This window comes from Hemibagrus wyckioides, linkage group LG27, assembly GCF_019097595.1.
Source record: "Hemibagrus wyckioides isolate EC202008001 linkage group LG27, SWU_Hwy_1.0, whole genome shotgun sequence".
Lineage (NCBI taxonomy): Eukaryota > Metazoa > Chordata > Actinopteri > Siluriformes > Bagridae > Hemibagrus > Hemibagrus wyckioides.
In genome coordinates this window covers 15,695,942-15,709,558 of record NC_080736.1, presented here as the reverse complement: position 1 = coordinate 15,709,558, position 13,617 = coordinate 15,695,942, and the positions used below count along the sequence as shown (strand labels likewise).

The 13,617-nt window shown below is 44.0% G+C and overlaps 2 protein-coding genes across 3 annotated transcripts in view; both read right to left on the bottom strand.

The window, feature by feature from the left end:
* cep70 (centrosomal protein 70) overlaps window positions 1-3,444 on the bottom strand; it is a 31,656-nt gene extending 28,212 nt beyond the window's left edge. Inside the window, exons 1-6 of one of the 2 annotated variants that reach the window (XM_058381603.1) lie at window positions 3,085-3,444; window positions 2,287-2,386; window positions 1,866-1,989; window positions 829-1,009; window positions 576-751; window positions 322-381 (exon numbers count right to left, since the gene is read on the bottom strand). In XM_058381603.1, the coding sequence (XP_058237586.1) occupies window positions 322-381; window positions 576-751; window positions 829-1,009; window positions 1,866-1,989; window positions 2,287-2,386; window positions 3,085-3,093 (650 nt within the window). In that variant the 5' untranslated portion in view covers window positions 3,094-3,444. Of the gene's footprint in view, window positions 1-321; window positions 382-575; window positions 752-828; window positions 1,010-1,865; window positions 1,990-2,286; window positions 2,387-2,474; window positions 2,673-3,084 lie in introns of those variants that run through there. The other variant, XM_058381602.1, reaches the window with a different exon arrangement.
* A 5,357-nt stretch (window positions 3,445-8,801) lies between these two features.
* LOC131347507 (keratin, type I cytoskeletal 17-like) lies at window positions 8,802-12,126 on the bottom strand. The gene is made up of 8 exons (XM_058381604.1): window positions 11,674-12,126; window positions 11,003-11,085; window positions 10,643-10,799; window positions 9,913-10,077; window positions 9,673-9,798; window positions 9,304-9,524; window positions 9,169-9,209; window positions 8,802-9,056 (listed from the first exon to the last, which is right to left on the bottom strand). The coding sequence occupies exons 1-8, from the start codon at window positions 12,046-12,048 to the stop codon at window positions 8,950-8,952; spliced, it is 1,275 nt and encodes a 424-aa protein (XP_058237587.1). The 5' UTR covers window positions 12,049-12,126; the 3' UTR covers window positions 8,802-8,949.
* Between the last annotated feature and the right edge of the window lie 1,491 nt (window positions 12,127-13,617).

The window sequence follows — 13,617 nt, the reverse complement described above, 5'->3', positions numbered from 1 at the left end:
GTAGTGATGATGATAGTGATGATGATGATGGTAGTGATGATGATAGTGATGATGATGATTGTAGTGATGATTATGATTGTAGTGATTATGATTGTAGTGATGATTATGATTGTAGTGATGATGGTAGTGATGATGATAGTGATGATGATGATGGTAGTGATGATTATGATTGTAGTGATGATGGTAGTGATGGTGGTAGTGATGATTATGATTGTAGTGATGATGATGATGGTAGTGATGATGATGAAGTGCACCAAAATTTCACCAAAATTCCACACTCCTCTGTGACAGGAATGTGGCACTAGCCGAGGATTTACTTACTTCAGTTTATCCTGCAGCTGCTGCAGCTGAGACTCGTAAACACTGATGACATCTAGGACCCTTTAAAAACCACACACACCAGAGGATTACACACACACACACACAGCACCTGGCAATAAGATTTCCTGTGTGTGTGTGTGTGTGTGTGTGTGTGTTTCCCTCCAAGCACAGGTATTTACTGGATTTTCTATCTGTGTTAAACAGGTGTGTGTGTGTGTGTGTGTGTGTGTGTGTGTGTGGTCATGCATGCTCACAGCTGGTCAGTAGGAGAGTGCAGTCGAGCGGAGCGACTGAGGAACTGCTGGAACGCTTGGTTCTGGCGAGAGGCACGTTTCTCCTCCTCTTTCACTGAGAGCTGGAGATTCTTCTGCAGCTCACACACCTGAGACTCCTGCTCACTGAGCTGCTGCTGCAGAGCCTGACAGAGCATCTACACACACACACACGGTATTATTTTACAGGATATACATTAACACTATAGAGTGTGTGTTAAGGTGGAGTTCGTACCTGGACCTCTCTCTTGTCCTGCTGCAGTTGCTGCAATTGTCCCTGCTGCTGCGCTGCTTTATTGATAATGGAGTCTTCCAGCCCCTGAACTTTGACCTTTACCCCGGCCAACACGCCCTCCAGCTCCTCCGCTCTGTATGACTGACGCACCGCCCGAGCCTGCTGCTGCTCCACTTCCTGCCTGGAACAGGAAGTGATGTGCAGTTACATCAGGTGTGTTTTTGATTAAACTCTTTTACTCAAATAGCTCACAGTATTACCCATGAAGGAAAGGAGCGAATAAAACTGTACAACTAGGAGAAAGTAGTACAATATATACAACCTTAAACCATACAGAAATGATTAGAAAAATAATTGTGTCTTAAAATCTAGAAATAATAAAAGTGCAGTATTTTTGTAGGTAATAAATGTGCAGTGACAAAGTTGTAAATTATAAAAAACTTATATAAAAAATTATATGTAATAAATCAAGTCATAAAAGTGCAGCAAAAAATGAACAAAAAAGTGCAGCCCACTAATCTAATAAATCTGCAGAAAAAAACTTAATGAAAGCAGAGAAACAGAAGAGATGAATATTATGTCCTGCTATCTGTCTATCTGTCTGTCTGTAGCTAGAATAACGCTGTAGTTTTTTCCATCACTGACCCACATGAACAGCAGCATCATTAAGAGTGTTTAAAAGGAATTAAGAAGTTTAGTGTGAATGTAAAGATGTAATAACGAAGCTAGGAGGAAATAAATAAACAGAATTAAGGCTTTACACAGTGAGGTGTGTGTGTGTGTGTGTGTGTGTGTGTGTGTGTGTGTGAGAGAGAGAGAGAGAGAGAGAGACTGTATAATATCAGATAACAGCAGGTGGCAATCAGCCGGACCTCACACTGCCCTCTGAATTATTAACCAGGAGGATAATGGGATTATTTTTCTGATGAATTATTTAAATTCCATACACAGACCTGGAGTGAACACATCAGTACCTGCAGCAGGAGAACAGGAAATGGTGGAGAGGTGAGGGGAGGGGTGTGGTAGGTGGGGCTTACTTTAACTTGCTGTTAGACTGGATGAGCTCCTCTATCAGCGCTTGTCTCCGCTCCGAGTCCATCAGCATCGTCTTCAGCGTGATGCGCAGCTCGGACGCGGACGTCCTCTCTAACAGCACCAGGTCTGGGGGAGGACATGTGACTGGTCAGAAAGTGCTGAATAATTTTAATACATTATGGTTTCTATAGTAACAGCTTGGTCACGTGGACTTGTACAGCGGATGATACTGAACCAATTTTTTTTTTTTTTTTTTTTAAATCTTTGATTATAGTGAAGTTTTGTGTAAAACCACAGAAGTCGTCTCCAGTATCAGCACTTTGGGTGAAGGTTTGGATTTCGTTAGGTTTCATTCTGTCATGAGGCTGACCATCACACTGGTGTCATTTAGTGTCAGTGGTCAGTGTGTGAATAAATCAGTACCTGCCAGGTTCTTGTTCTCAGTGGGATCTGCGAAGCGGACGGGTTTAAAGCCCTGGTGCTGCAGCAGACGGTTCACTGCGTCCCACTCCGTCTGCTCCTGCTGCAAACACACACACACACACCAAAGTAACCCTCACACCACAAACTGAAACACACGGCTAAAGACAGAATCACAATCATCATTCCACCTGAAACTGACGACCGGTCCACAGAAAGACGTAGGTCTTGTCTCTACACTGAGAAGCAGATGTCCTGTCCATCTTAACAATAATTACAGACTCCAAAGAGAAAAAGGGCCGGATAGCAGTGGACAAGGACGGACTTTCTGAGATGCTGTATGCAGTGAACAGGTGGATGGTGTGGTTTCTCATATTCCCAACAAACCCCACCTCCTGCACTAGTATTGGCTCTTACACCAAGTCCACAAAACCGTCAGCAACACACGGCACTCACCTGCTACAGATCCCGACTCTTATTTTCAATGAGTCAGATCAGTTGATTCGGCTCAGCAACAAGAGTCGATTCCCCAACAGTCGAAAATTTTGCCACGTTTTAAACAGTTGTTATTGTTTGTTATGGCTGAACAGCCTACTCCATCAGTATGTTGTAATCCAAAATATGGAAATGAATCATTTTACACAAGAGTCAACTACGTTACCAACTAACAATAAAAAAGCGGCGTATATATGCGAGTCGACTCTCTCCGTTCATCCAAAAGAGTCGAATGGATGAGCCGACTCACTTACTGGCTCAGCCACAGTTTAAAGAAAAAATAAAGATTTTTCAATTCCAACTCACCTTTTCCATCTCGTCCTACACCCGAAGAAAGGTCTGACAGGTTTTATCCAAATACACGCCAAATTCTTTTAAAATGTGAACCTGTCAACTGTTCCAAACAAACACAGCGGTTTATGCTAATCATACAACTGTTTACTACGACGTGCTAAGCTAAGCTAGCCACTTTTCCGCTATTTTCCGTTAATTTAGCTAACTGACAGCAGCTAATTGAGTATAACCATATCTTAAACCGTCACTTAAGAACGACTGTTTGTTTACTTTATATTTTCTGTTGTGTTTAACTCAGCTTAACAAATAAACGAGACCTTTCTGTCGATTCAAATAACTGCCGAGAGTGACGCAAACGCTCACTTCCTGATTACGGACCAATACCGTGTAAGTGTATATGGATACACCACGCCCACTCTCGCGAGACTTTATATACGTTAGAAGTGTGCGGGACATCTCGCGAGATTTATATTATGGTAACAAACATTTCATAATAATAAAAAGAGAAAGTTTATGAAATGTTTAATAATGTTAAATGAGGTAAAGAAAGGGCTAAATTAATTGGGTTACTCTTTATAAATTCTGTAATAATTATGCAGTTATATATCTTCTATTTTTAAGTAGTATTATTAGATATTCATATTTTTTATGGATAATCCCTTTATCCACCCTTTATGAATAAAGATGTTTAAGATGTTTCTTTCTGTATTTATTCCTATATTTTGTTCGGTTATATGCTAACTGATGTTATCTTTCTTGTCTATATTTCAGTATCATATATGTATTTATTTTACTTTACATATGAATATAATATTTATCATTAAAAATTGTAGAGTTTGTAATGTAAAGCTCTTTGAATTTATGGGAAAGACTTCTATGTAATGGTACAAATAAATGTATGTTTCTTTTATCTCTGACAATACATTTATAGATAACTTATTGTATGTCTGGATGTAGAGTGGTGATGTGTGGTGTTTCTGGATGTAGAGTGGTGATGTGATGTGTGGTGTTTCTGGATGTAGAGTGGTGATGTGTGGTGTTTCTGGATGTAGAGTGGTGATGTGTGGTGTTTTTGGATGTTAGAGTGGTGATGTGTGGTGTTTCTGGATGTAGAGTGGTGATGTGTGGTGTGTCTGGATGTAGAGTGGTGATGTGTGGTGTGTCTGGATGTAGAGTGGTGATGTGATGTGTTTCTGGATGTAGAGTGGTGATGTGTGGTGTGTCTGGATGTAGAGTGGTGATGTGTGGTGTGTCTGGATGTAGAGTGGTGATGTGTGGTGTGTCTGGATGTAGAGTGGTGATGTGATGTGTTTCTGGATGTAGAGTGGTGATGTGTGGTGTGTCTGGATGTAGAGTGGTGATGTGTGGTGTTTCTGGATGTAGAGTGGTGATGTGTGGTGTTTCTGGATGTAGAGTGGTGATGTGTGGTGTTTCTGGATGTAGAGTGGTGATGTGTGGTGTTTCTGGATGTAGAGTGGTGATGTGTGGTGTTTCTGGATGTAGAGTGGTGATGTGTGGTGTTTCTGGATGTAGAGTGGTGATGTGTGGTGTTTCTGGATGTAGAGTGGTGATGTGTGGTGTTTCTGGATGTAGAGTGGTGATGTGTGGTGTTTCTGGATGTAGAGTGGTGATGTGTGGTGTTTCTGGATGTAGAGTGGTGATGTGTGGTGTTTCTGGATGTAGAGTGGTGATGTGTGGTGTTTCTGGATGTAGAGTGGTGATGTGTGGTGTTTCTGGATGTAGAGTGGTGATGTGTGGTGTTTCTGGATGTAGAGTGGTGATGTGTGGTGTTTCTGGATGTAGAGTGGTGATGTGTGGTGTTTCTGGATGTAGAGTGGTGATGTGTGGTGTTTCTGGATGTAGAGTGGTGATGTGTGGTGTTTCTGGATGTAGAGTGGTGATGTGTGGTGTTTCTGGATGTAGAGTGGTGATGTGTGGTGTTTCTGGATGTAGAGTGGTGATGTGTGGTGTTTCTGGATGTAGAGTGGTGATGTGTGGTGTTTCTGGATGTAGAGTGGTGATGTGTGGTGTTTCTGGATGTAGAGTGGTGATGTGTGGTGTTTCTGGATGTAGAGTGGTGATGTGTGGTGTTTCTGGATGTAGAGTGGTGATGTGTGGTGTTTCTGGATGTAGAGTGGTGATGTGTGGTGTTTCTGGATGTAGAGTGGTGATGTGTGGTGTTTCTGGATGTAGAGTGGTGATGTGTGGTGTTTCTGGATGTAGAGTGGTGATGTGTGGTGTTTCTGGATGTAGAGTGGTGATGTGTGGTGTTTCTGGATGTAGAGTGGTGATGTGTGGTGTTTCTGGATGTAGAGTGGTGATGTGTGGTGTTTCTGGATGTAGAGTGGTGATGTGTGGTGTTTCTGGATGTAGAGTGGTGATGTGTGGTGTTTCTGGATGTAGAGTGGTGATGTGTGGTGTTTCTGGATGTAGAGTGGTGATGTGTGGTGTTTCTGGATGTAGAGTGGTGATGTGTGGTGTTTCTGGATGTAGAGTGGTGATGTGTGGTGTTTCTGGATGTAGAGTGGTGATGTGTGGTGTTTCTGGATGTAGAGTGGTGATGTGTGGTGTTTCTGGATGTAGAGTGGTGATGTGTGGTGTTTCTGGATGTAGAGTGGTGATGTGTGGTGTTTCTGGATGTAGAGTGGTGATGTGTGGTGTTTCTGGATGTAGAGTGGTGATGTGTGGTGTTTCTGGATGTAGAGTGGTGATGTGTGGTGTTTCTGGATGTAGAGTGGTGATGTGTGGTGTTTCTGGATGTAGAGTGGTGATGTGTGGTGTTTCTGGATGTAGAGTGGTGATGTGTGGTGTTTCTGGATGTAGAGTGGTGATGTGTGGTGTTTCTGGATGTAGAGTGGTGATGTGTGGTGTTTCTGGATGTAGAGTGGTGATGTGTGGTGTTTCTGGATGTAGAGTGGTGATGTGTGGTGTTTCTGGATGTAGAGTGGTGATGTGTGGTGTTTCTGGATGTAGAGTGGTGATGTGTGGTGTTTCTGGATGTAGAGTGGTGATGTGTGGTGTTTCTGGATGTAGAGTGGTGATGTGTGGTGTTTCTGGATGTAGAGTGGTGATGTGTGGTGTTTCTGGATGTAGAGTGGTGATGTGTGGTGTTTCTGGATGTAGAGTGGTGATGTGTGGTGTTTCTGGATGTAGAGTGGTGATGTGTGGTGTTTCTGGATGTAGAGTGGTGATGTGTGGTGTTTCTGGATGTAGAGTGGTGATGTGTGGTGTTTCTGGATGTAGAGTGGTGATGTGTGGTGTTTCTGGATGTAGAGTGGTGATGTGTGGTGTTTCTGGATGTAGAGTGGTGATGTGTGGTGTTTCTGGATGTAGAGTGGTGATGTGTGGTGTGTCTGGATGTAGAGTGGTGATGTGTGGTGTTTCTGGATGTAGAGTGGTGATGTGTGGTGTTTCTGGATGTAGAGTGGTGATGTGTGGTGTTTCTGGATGTAGAGTGGTGATGTGTGGTGTTTCTGGATGTAGAGTGGTGATGTGTGGTGTTTCTGGATGTAGAGTGGTGATGTGTGGTGTTTCTGGATGTAGAGTGGTGATGTGTGGTGTTTCTGGATGTAGAGTGGTGATGTGTGGTGTTTCTGGATGTAGAGTGGTGATGTGTGGTGTTTCTGGATGTAGAGTGGTGATGTGTGGTGTTTCTGGATGTAGAGTGGTGATGTGTGGTGTTTCTGGATGTAGAGTGGTGATGTGTGGTGTTTCTGGATGTAGAGTGGTGATGTGTGGTGTTTCTGGATGTAGAGTGGTGATGTGTGGTGTTTCTGGATGTAGAGTGGTGATGTGTGGTGTTTCTGGATGTAGAGTGGTGATGTGTGGTGTTTCTGGATGTAGAGTGGTGATGTGTGGTGTTTCTGGATGTAGAGTGGTGATGTGTGGTGTTTCTGGATGTAGAGTGGTGATGTGTGGTGTTTCTGGATGTAGAGTGGTGATGTGTGGTGTTTCTGGATGTAGAGTGGTGATGTGTGGTGTTTCTGGATGTAGAGTGGTGATGTGTGGTGTTTCTGGATGTAGAGTGGTGATGTGTGGTGTTTCTGGATGTAGAGTGGTGATGTGTGGTGTTTCTGGATGTAGAGTGGTGATGTGTGGTGTTTCTGGATGTAGAGTGGTGATGTGTGGTGTTTCTGGATGTAGAGTGGTGATGTGTGGTGTTTCTGGATGTAGAGTGGTGATGTGTGGTGTTTCTGGATGTTAGAGTGGTGATGTGTGGTGTTTCTGGATGTTAGAGTGGTGATGTGTGGTGTTTCTGGATGTAGAGTGGTGATGTGTGGTGTTTCTGGATGTAGAGTGGTGATGTGTGGTGTTTCTGGATGTAGAGTGGTGATGTGTGGTGTTTCTGGATGTAGAGTGGTGATGTGATGTGTGGTGTTTCTGGATGTAGAGTGGTGATGTGTGGTGTTTCTGGATGTAGAGTGGTGATGTGTGGTGTTTCTGGATGTTAGAGTGGTGATGTGTGGTGTTTCTGGATGTAGAGTGGTGATGTGTGGTGTTTCTGGATGTAGAGTGGTGATGTGTGGTGTTTTTGGATGTTAGAGTGGTGATGTGTGGTGTTTCTGGATGTAGAGTGGTGATGTGTGGTGTTTCTGGATGTAGAGTGGTGATGTGTGGTGTTTCTGGATGTAGAGTGGTGATGTGTGGTGTTTCTGGATGTAGAGTGGTGATGTGTGGTGTTTCTGGATGTAGAGTGGTGATGTGTGGTGTTTCTGGATGTAGAGTGGTGATGTGTGGTGTTTCTGGATGTAGAGTGGTGATGTGTGGTGTTTCTGGATGTAGAGTGGTGATGTGTGGTGTTTCTGGATGTAGAGTGGTGATGTGTGGTGTTTCTGGATGTAGAGTGGTGATGTGTGGTGTTTCTGGATGTAGAGTGGTGATGTGTGGTGTTTCTGGATGTAGAGTGGTGATGTGTGGTGTTTCTGGATGTAGAGTGGTGATGTGTGGTGTTTCTGGATGTAGAGTGGTGATGTGTGGTGTTTCTGGATGTAGAGTGGTGATGTGTGGTGTTTCTGGATGTAGAGTGGTGATGTGTGGTGTTTCTGGATGTTAGAGTGGTGATGTGTGGTGTTTCTGGATGTAGAGTGGTGATGTGTGGTGTTTCTGGATGTAGAGTGGTGATGTGTGGTGTTTCTGGATGTAGAGTGGTGATGTGTGGTGTTTTTGGATGTTAGAGTGGTGATGTGTGGTGTTTCTGGATGTAGAGTGGTGATGTGTGGTGTTTCTGGATGTAGAGTGGTGATGTGTGGTGTTTCTGGATGTAGAGTGGTGATGTGTGGTGTTTCTGGATGTAGAGTGGTGATGTGTGGTGTTTCTGGATGTAGAGTGGTGATGTGTGGTGTTTCTGGATGTAGAGTGGTGATGTGTGGTGTTTCTGGATGTAGAGTGGTGATGTGTGGTGTTTCTGGATGTTAGAGTGGTGATGTGTGGTGTTTCTGGATGTAGAGTGGTGATGTGTGGTGTTTCTGGATGTAGAGTGGTGATGTGTGGTGTTTCTGGATGTAGAGTGGTGATGTGTGGTGTTTCTGGATGTAGAGTGGTGATGTGTGGTGTTTCTGGATGTTAGAGTGGTGATGTGTGGTGTTTCTGGATGTAGAGTGGTGATGTGTGGTGTTTCTGGATGTTAGAGTGGTGATGTGTGGTGTTTCTGGATGTAGAGTGGTGATGTGTGGTGTTTTTGGCTCATGCTGTAATGGATGAAGGTGAAGATGAGAGACACACAGTGAATATCTGTTCAGATGAAATCTTTATTTTTTTCTCTTTTGTAGTTACAGATGTTGATGTTGATCTGTAGAGGGAAATAACCTTTCACTATTTTTTATTCATCTCTGCATGTTACACGGTCATCACACTGCGTGTGTGTGTCTGTTTTGGGGCCTATTTCTTGCTCAGGACCTCAACGCCCACATCCTCAGTGCGCGACACGACCTTGCCATCGACCACTTCCTCAACCACAGTGCGCACACGCTTGGTCACCACAGAGTCTGCACAGAGACAAGGAGTGTTATAGGAGTACACACACACACACACACACACACACACACACACACACACAGCAGATTCTTCCCTAGAACATCCTCTGTTAAATGTTCTCACCTTTTGGTGCAGGTTTCTGAATCTCAATCACTGTGGGTCTCCTGCAAGAAAACAAAAAAACATTAAATTAAATAAATGTTAGATGTCTAGACGCCTTTTACCATGTGGAGTTACTGTAAAGAAAGCAAAGCGTACTTGACGTCCTCTCCGTCCATTAGGCGCCTGTACTCGGCGATCTCCAGCTCCAGCCTGGTCTTGACGTCAAGCAGCACACTGTATTCATTCGACTGCCTCTCGATGTCCATGCGCATCTGCGAAAGCTCCACCTCCAGCTTGTTGATGATCACCTGCAGCTGGCTGAGCTGGACACTGTAGCGGTTCTCTGTGTCCACCAGTGTGCCTTCCAGAGCCGATTTCTGACCAATCAGAGAGCACAGAGAGAGAGTGAGTGACAGTGGGAGTAACTGCTTGGGAGTGGGTGGGGCTATGACTTGTGATGTAATAAGGATGCAGTGTTTCAATAAAGGTGGCGACTCTACTGTGTGTGTGTGTGTGTGTGTGTACCAGGCTAAGCTGAGACTGCAGCTCGATTTGCAGTGCCTGCAGAGTTCTCTTCAGGTCAGTGATCTCGCTGCGAGATGTTTCGATGGTCTCGGTGCTCATCTTCACCTGCTTGTTCACCTCATCGAACTGTGTGAGGAAAATAGAGAGGTCAAAGGTTAAAAATAGGCTTATCGGTCATTCAGGATCACTTCACGTTAAATCCCTCCATTGTGCTGCGCGAGCTTGTCCCTCGTGTCTCACCTTGACCTTGTACCAGGCCTCCATGTCACGACGGTTCTTCTCAGCGATGCCTTCGTACTGTGTGCGGATCTCGCTGAGGATCTGACTCAGGTCCTGCTGAGGAACGGCATCCACCTCCACGTTCACGCTGCTGCTGGCCATCTGAGCGCGCAGAGCCGCCAGTTCCTACACGAGACACACACAACAAAAAATCACATCATTTACTCAGGAGCCTCTCAGGAGTGTCTCAGGAGCACGGGTTAAGTAGCTGCTAATCTTATAGAAGGTCTTGCTCCATATTATCTGATCATACAATGCTGATTGTATTAGCGTGGGCATGATAAATTGGTTTTTTTACCTCAAAAAATGTTAGCAAAACATTAACTCCAGAGCCACGTTAAAGGTTATAGCTTAATGGCCGCCGATGATGTAAGCAGGTGTGTTCTGGACTATGACTCGGCTGCTTTCGTGCCATCCTTTGTGCCAAGCTCTGAGGGCATTTTTTAGTGATTCCCAATGCAGACACACCTTTCTATGATCATCCTAAAAACCCGAGTGCTTGTGAATGGCCTTGCCTCGCCTCGCTGCTCATATAAAGGCTTTGTGGCTTTGAAGTAGACACCAAATACGACTAAATAAACCTTCAACCTTCTTCAGTGAAAATTTTTTGAGATTATGTTATGTTGACAATAAAATGCTCATCATACACGTGTGTGTGTGTGGGGGGGGGGGAGCTGATTTTCTCGCTAACCTCCTCATGGTTCTTCTTCAGGAAGATCAGCTCCTCCTTGAGGCCTTCGATCTGCATCTCCAGGTCTGAGCGGGTCATGGTAAGCTCATCGAGGACGCGGCGCAGCCCGCCGATATCGGCCTCCACAGACTGGCGCAGTGCCAGCTCGTTCTCATACCTGGAATTTTTTTTTTAAATAAAAAATGATTTAAAAAAGGGAAATAATTGTCAAATAAATAAATACATAAATGAGTACATAAATAAATAAATGAGTAAATAAATAAATACATAATGTGGCACTAGCTGGATGAATAAGTGCTGTATGACAATTTTTATTTAATTATTTATTTATCTTTTTTTTTTTTTTTTCCTGACACTGACTTGAGCTTGAAGTCCTCCGCTGCCAGCTTGGCGTTGTCGATCTGCAGGATGATTCTGGCGTTGTCCATGCTGGCGATCCTGATCTGCACACCAGAACATTTCACATGTTTACACGTTTATCACGTATTACATTTCTTAAACTGGACACTTTTTTGTTAGGGTTTGGTGAAAAGTGCATGTCCTCTAATTCCCTTATAGACGGAGCTGAACTGCATTTTAGACTAAACAATAATAACACTAAAAATAATAATTATAAATATTTTTTAAAATAGTAACGTGTGTAATGAATTTATTTGCCAAGTATTTAAATATCAGGCTTGTTTTTTTAATCGTGTTATTATTTTTTTCCCCACCGCATTTAAGCTCCTCTGAAAGTTTCCGGAGGAGATTTGAAGGAAAAAATCACACGTCCAATCACATTCCAGATTACACGTGACGTCACGGACAAGCCGGTGAAGCCGGTCACTTGCATGTGAGGGCTTAGTGTCAGTTTCTAGAATAGAACGTAGGTCTAAAATATTCCTTCATTATAAAACTTTTTTTTGGTCTTTAATTGTTTCCGTGATTTATTTCCACATTTCAGTTTTTCATTCTTATTTAAACAGCAGGATGATGTTCTGATGAGGATATGAGAATATATATATACAGATATAAAAGATAGTTTTGCTCACCTTGTCGCGCAGGTCGTGGATGATGGCAAAGTACTTGCTGTAGTCGTGAGTGACGGGCGCGCGCTTCTCGTACCACTCGCGGATCTTCAGCTCGAGCTGCGCGTTGGCCTTCTCCAGCGAGCGCACCTTCTCCAGGTACGAAGCCAGGCGGTCGTTCAGGTTCTGCATGGTGAGCTTCTCGTTGAAAGACACTCCGTCGCTGGAGGACGAGGAGAACATGTTGCCCTGGGAGACCTGATAAGTGGACACGCGGATGCTGCGTCCGTCGGCGCCGGCGTACACGCTGGGAGCGCGCACCCCGGAGATGCGCTTGCTGTACCCGCCTCCGCCCAGGGACAGCGACGAGGAGAAGCCGACTGAGGATGAGCTGCTCATCTTTGGTCCTGGAGGATCTGCTTCTACTTGCAAGAGAGTTACGGAGAGCTGAACTGCGCGCTGTGGAGTGATGCTCACGAGCTCTTACACCCGTCTTATGTGTGTCCGCGGAAAGGGGGCGTGGCCTCGTTAATTCATTACACACGGACAGGTTTGGCGTCCGGCCCCTGAGGTGCGCCCAAGGGTGCGGTCATACAGGTGTGTAACACAGGGAGGGAGGGGTGTGTGTGAGGGGGCGAGAGTGGGAGGGGCAGTGAAACTGAAAAGGGTTTCTAATAGATTTAAATAATTCAAATTAAATAATAAATTCTCAGTAAAAATATTAAATTTTACACTCTCACATAGTCCAGTCCATTCTGTGCACCTTAGATTAGATTTTATTAGATCAGCTTAATTTCCTGTTTTTTTTATCTAAAGTGGAACATAATTAATTAATAATTAATTAAAATAAAACATTATTTTTCCAACTTTCCCTGCTCAGATCAGTTTCTTTAAATGGAGTTTAATAATTAAATAAAAAAAAATATATGCAACACAAATTATTGGAAAACAGCAACAAAAAAACGAACACAGCTGTATTCACAGCTACTTGGAAAAAATTCAGTCATTATATCCGCTAAAATCTCAGATCTGGCAAATGGGGGGGGGGGTGCAGTGGGGGGTGTTCTCGTGCTGACTCGCTGAACAGGGCAAAAGGAGAAGGAACGACGTGATGTTCTGGAGCAGCAGGTTCTGACAGTTTCAGGGAATGGGTGCAAGGGTTGGGGTGGGCGTTGGGTTTGCGTGGGGAGGTGTGATGATGTACCAGGAATTATGACATCATCATGAAATGTGCTCCAAGATTTATTTTGGCAAGAAAGACTTTACATTAAAGAGAGAGAGAGAGAAAGAAAGGAGAAAACTTCACTTTCACCTTTAGTCTAGAGCTATACACTGCTTTATTGTAGTGCATGACAACACACACACACACACACACACAAAGATAAACGATGCACAGTAAACGCAGGTGCACTAGAGCAAAAATCACAGTAATACGATAAGATCACTCTCTCTCTCTTTCTCACACACACACACACACACACACACACACACACACACACACAGAGGAATGTAGGCCTGTTCATAAAAGACACGCTTCCTTTAGAGATCAGTCCTACATTGTATCTTACTCGTTGTCTGAATAAGAAACTAAACAAACAAGCTTTAGAGTTTTTTTGTGATGAAAAGCGGAAGCACTCTGGGGCACGATGACGCTCGGACATCGTAGATAAAAAAAAGAAAGAAGAAGGTTGTTTAGACATAAAACAAAATCCTGTGCACAGTGTAAATAGACGCTAATGTCAACAAAGGCCAGCGGTTTCCGAATAAGATTACACACACGCAATAACATAAACTGAGCATTAGTCAAATCCGAGACGGAAAGTTCCAGTCAATCGTCAGGCCATGACTTTTTTCACGCTCGGGTCAGGAGGTGATGGATGCTCTCGAACAGATCCCAGCTGCAGATCGCAGGCTCCGGTCGCCATAGCAACAGCTTTCCGTTTAAACAGTTAAGGAAGTTGTCTCCGG

What these genes read in the sequence shown, in the direction of transcription:
- LOC131347507 (XM_058381604.1), bottom strand. Translation starts at nt 12,048, where the DNA reads ATGAGCAGCTCATCCTCAGTCGGCTTCTCCTCGTCGCTGTCCCTGGGC. An exon ending in GCGGAGGACTTCAAGCTCAA is followed by an intron (nt 10,800 to 11,002) that starts GTCAGTGTCAGG and finishes AAAAAATTCCAG; the next exon opens with GTATGAGAACGAGCTGGCAC. An exon ending in ATGGACGGAGAGGACGTCAA is followed by an intron (nt 9,210 to 9,303) that starts GTACGCTTTGCT and finishes GTTTTCTTGCAG; the next exon opens with GAGACCCACAGTGATTGAGA.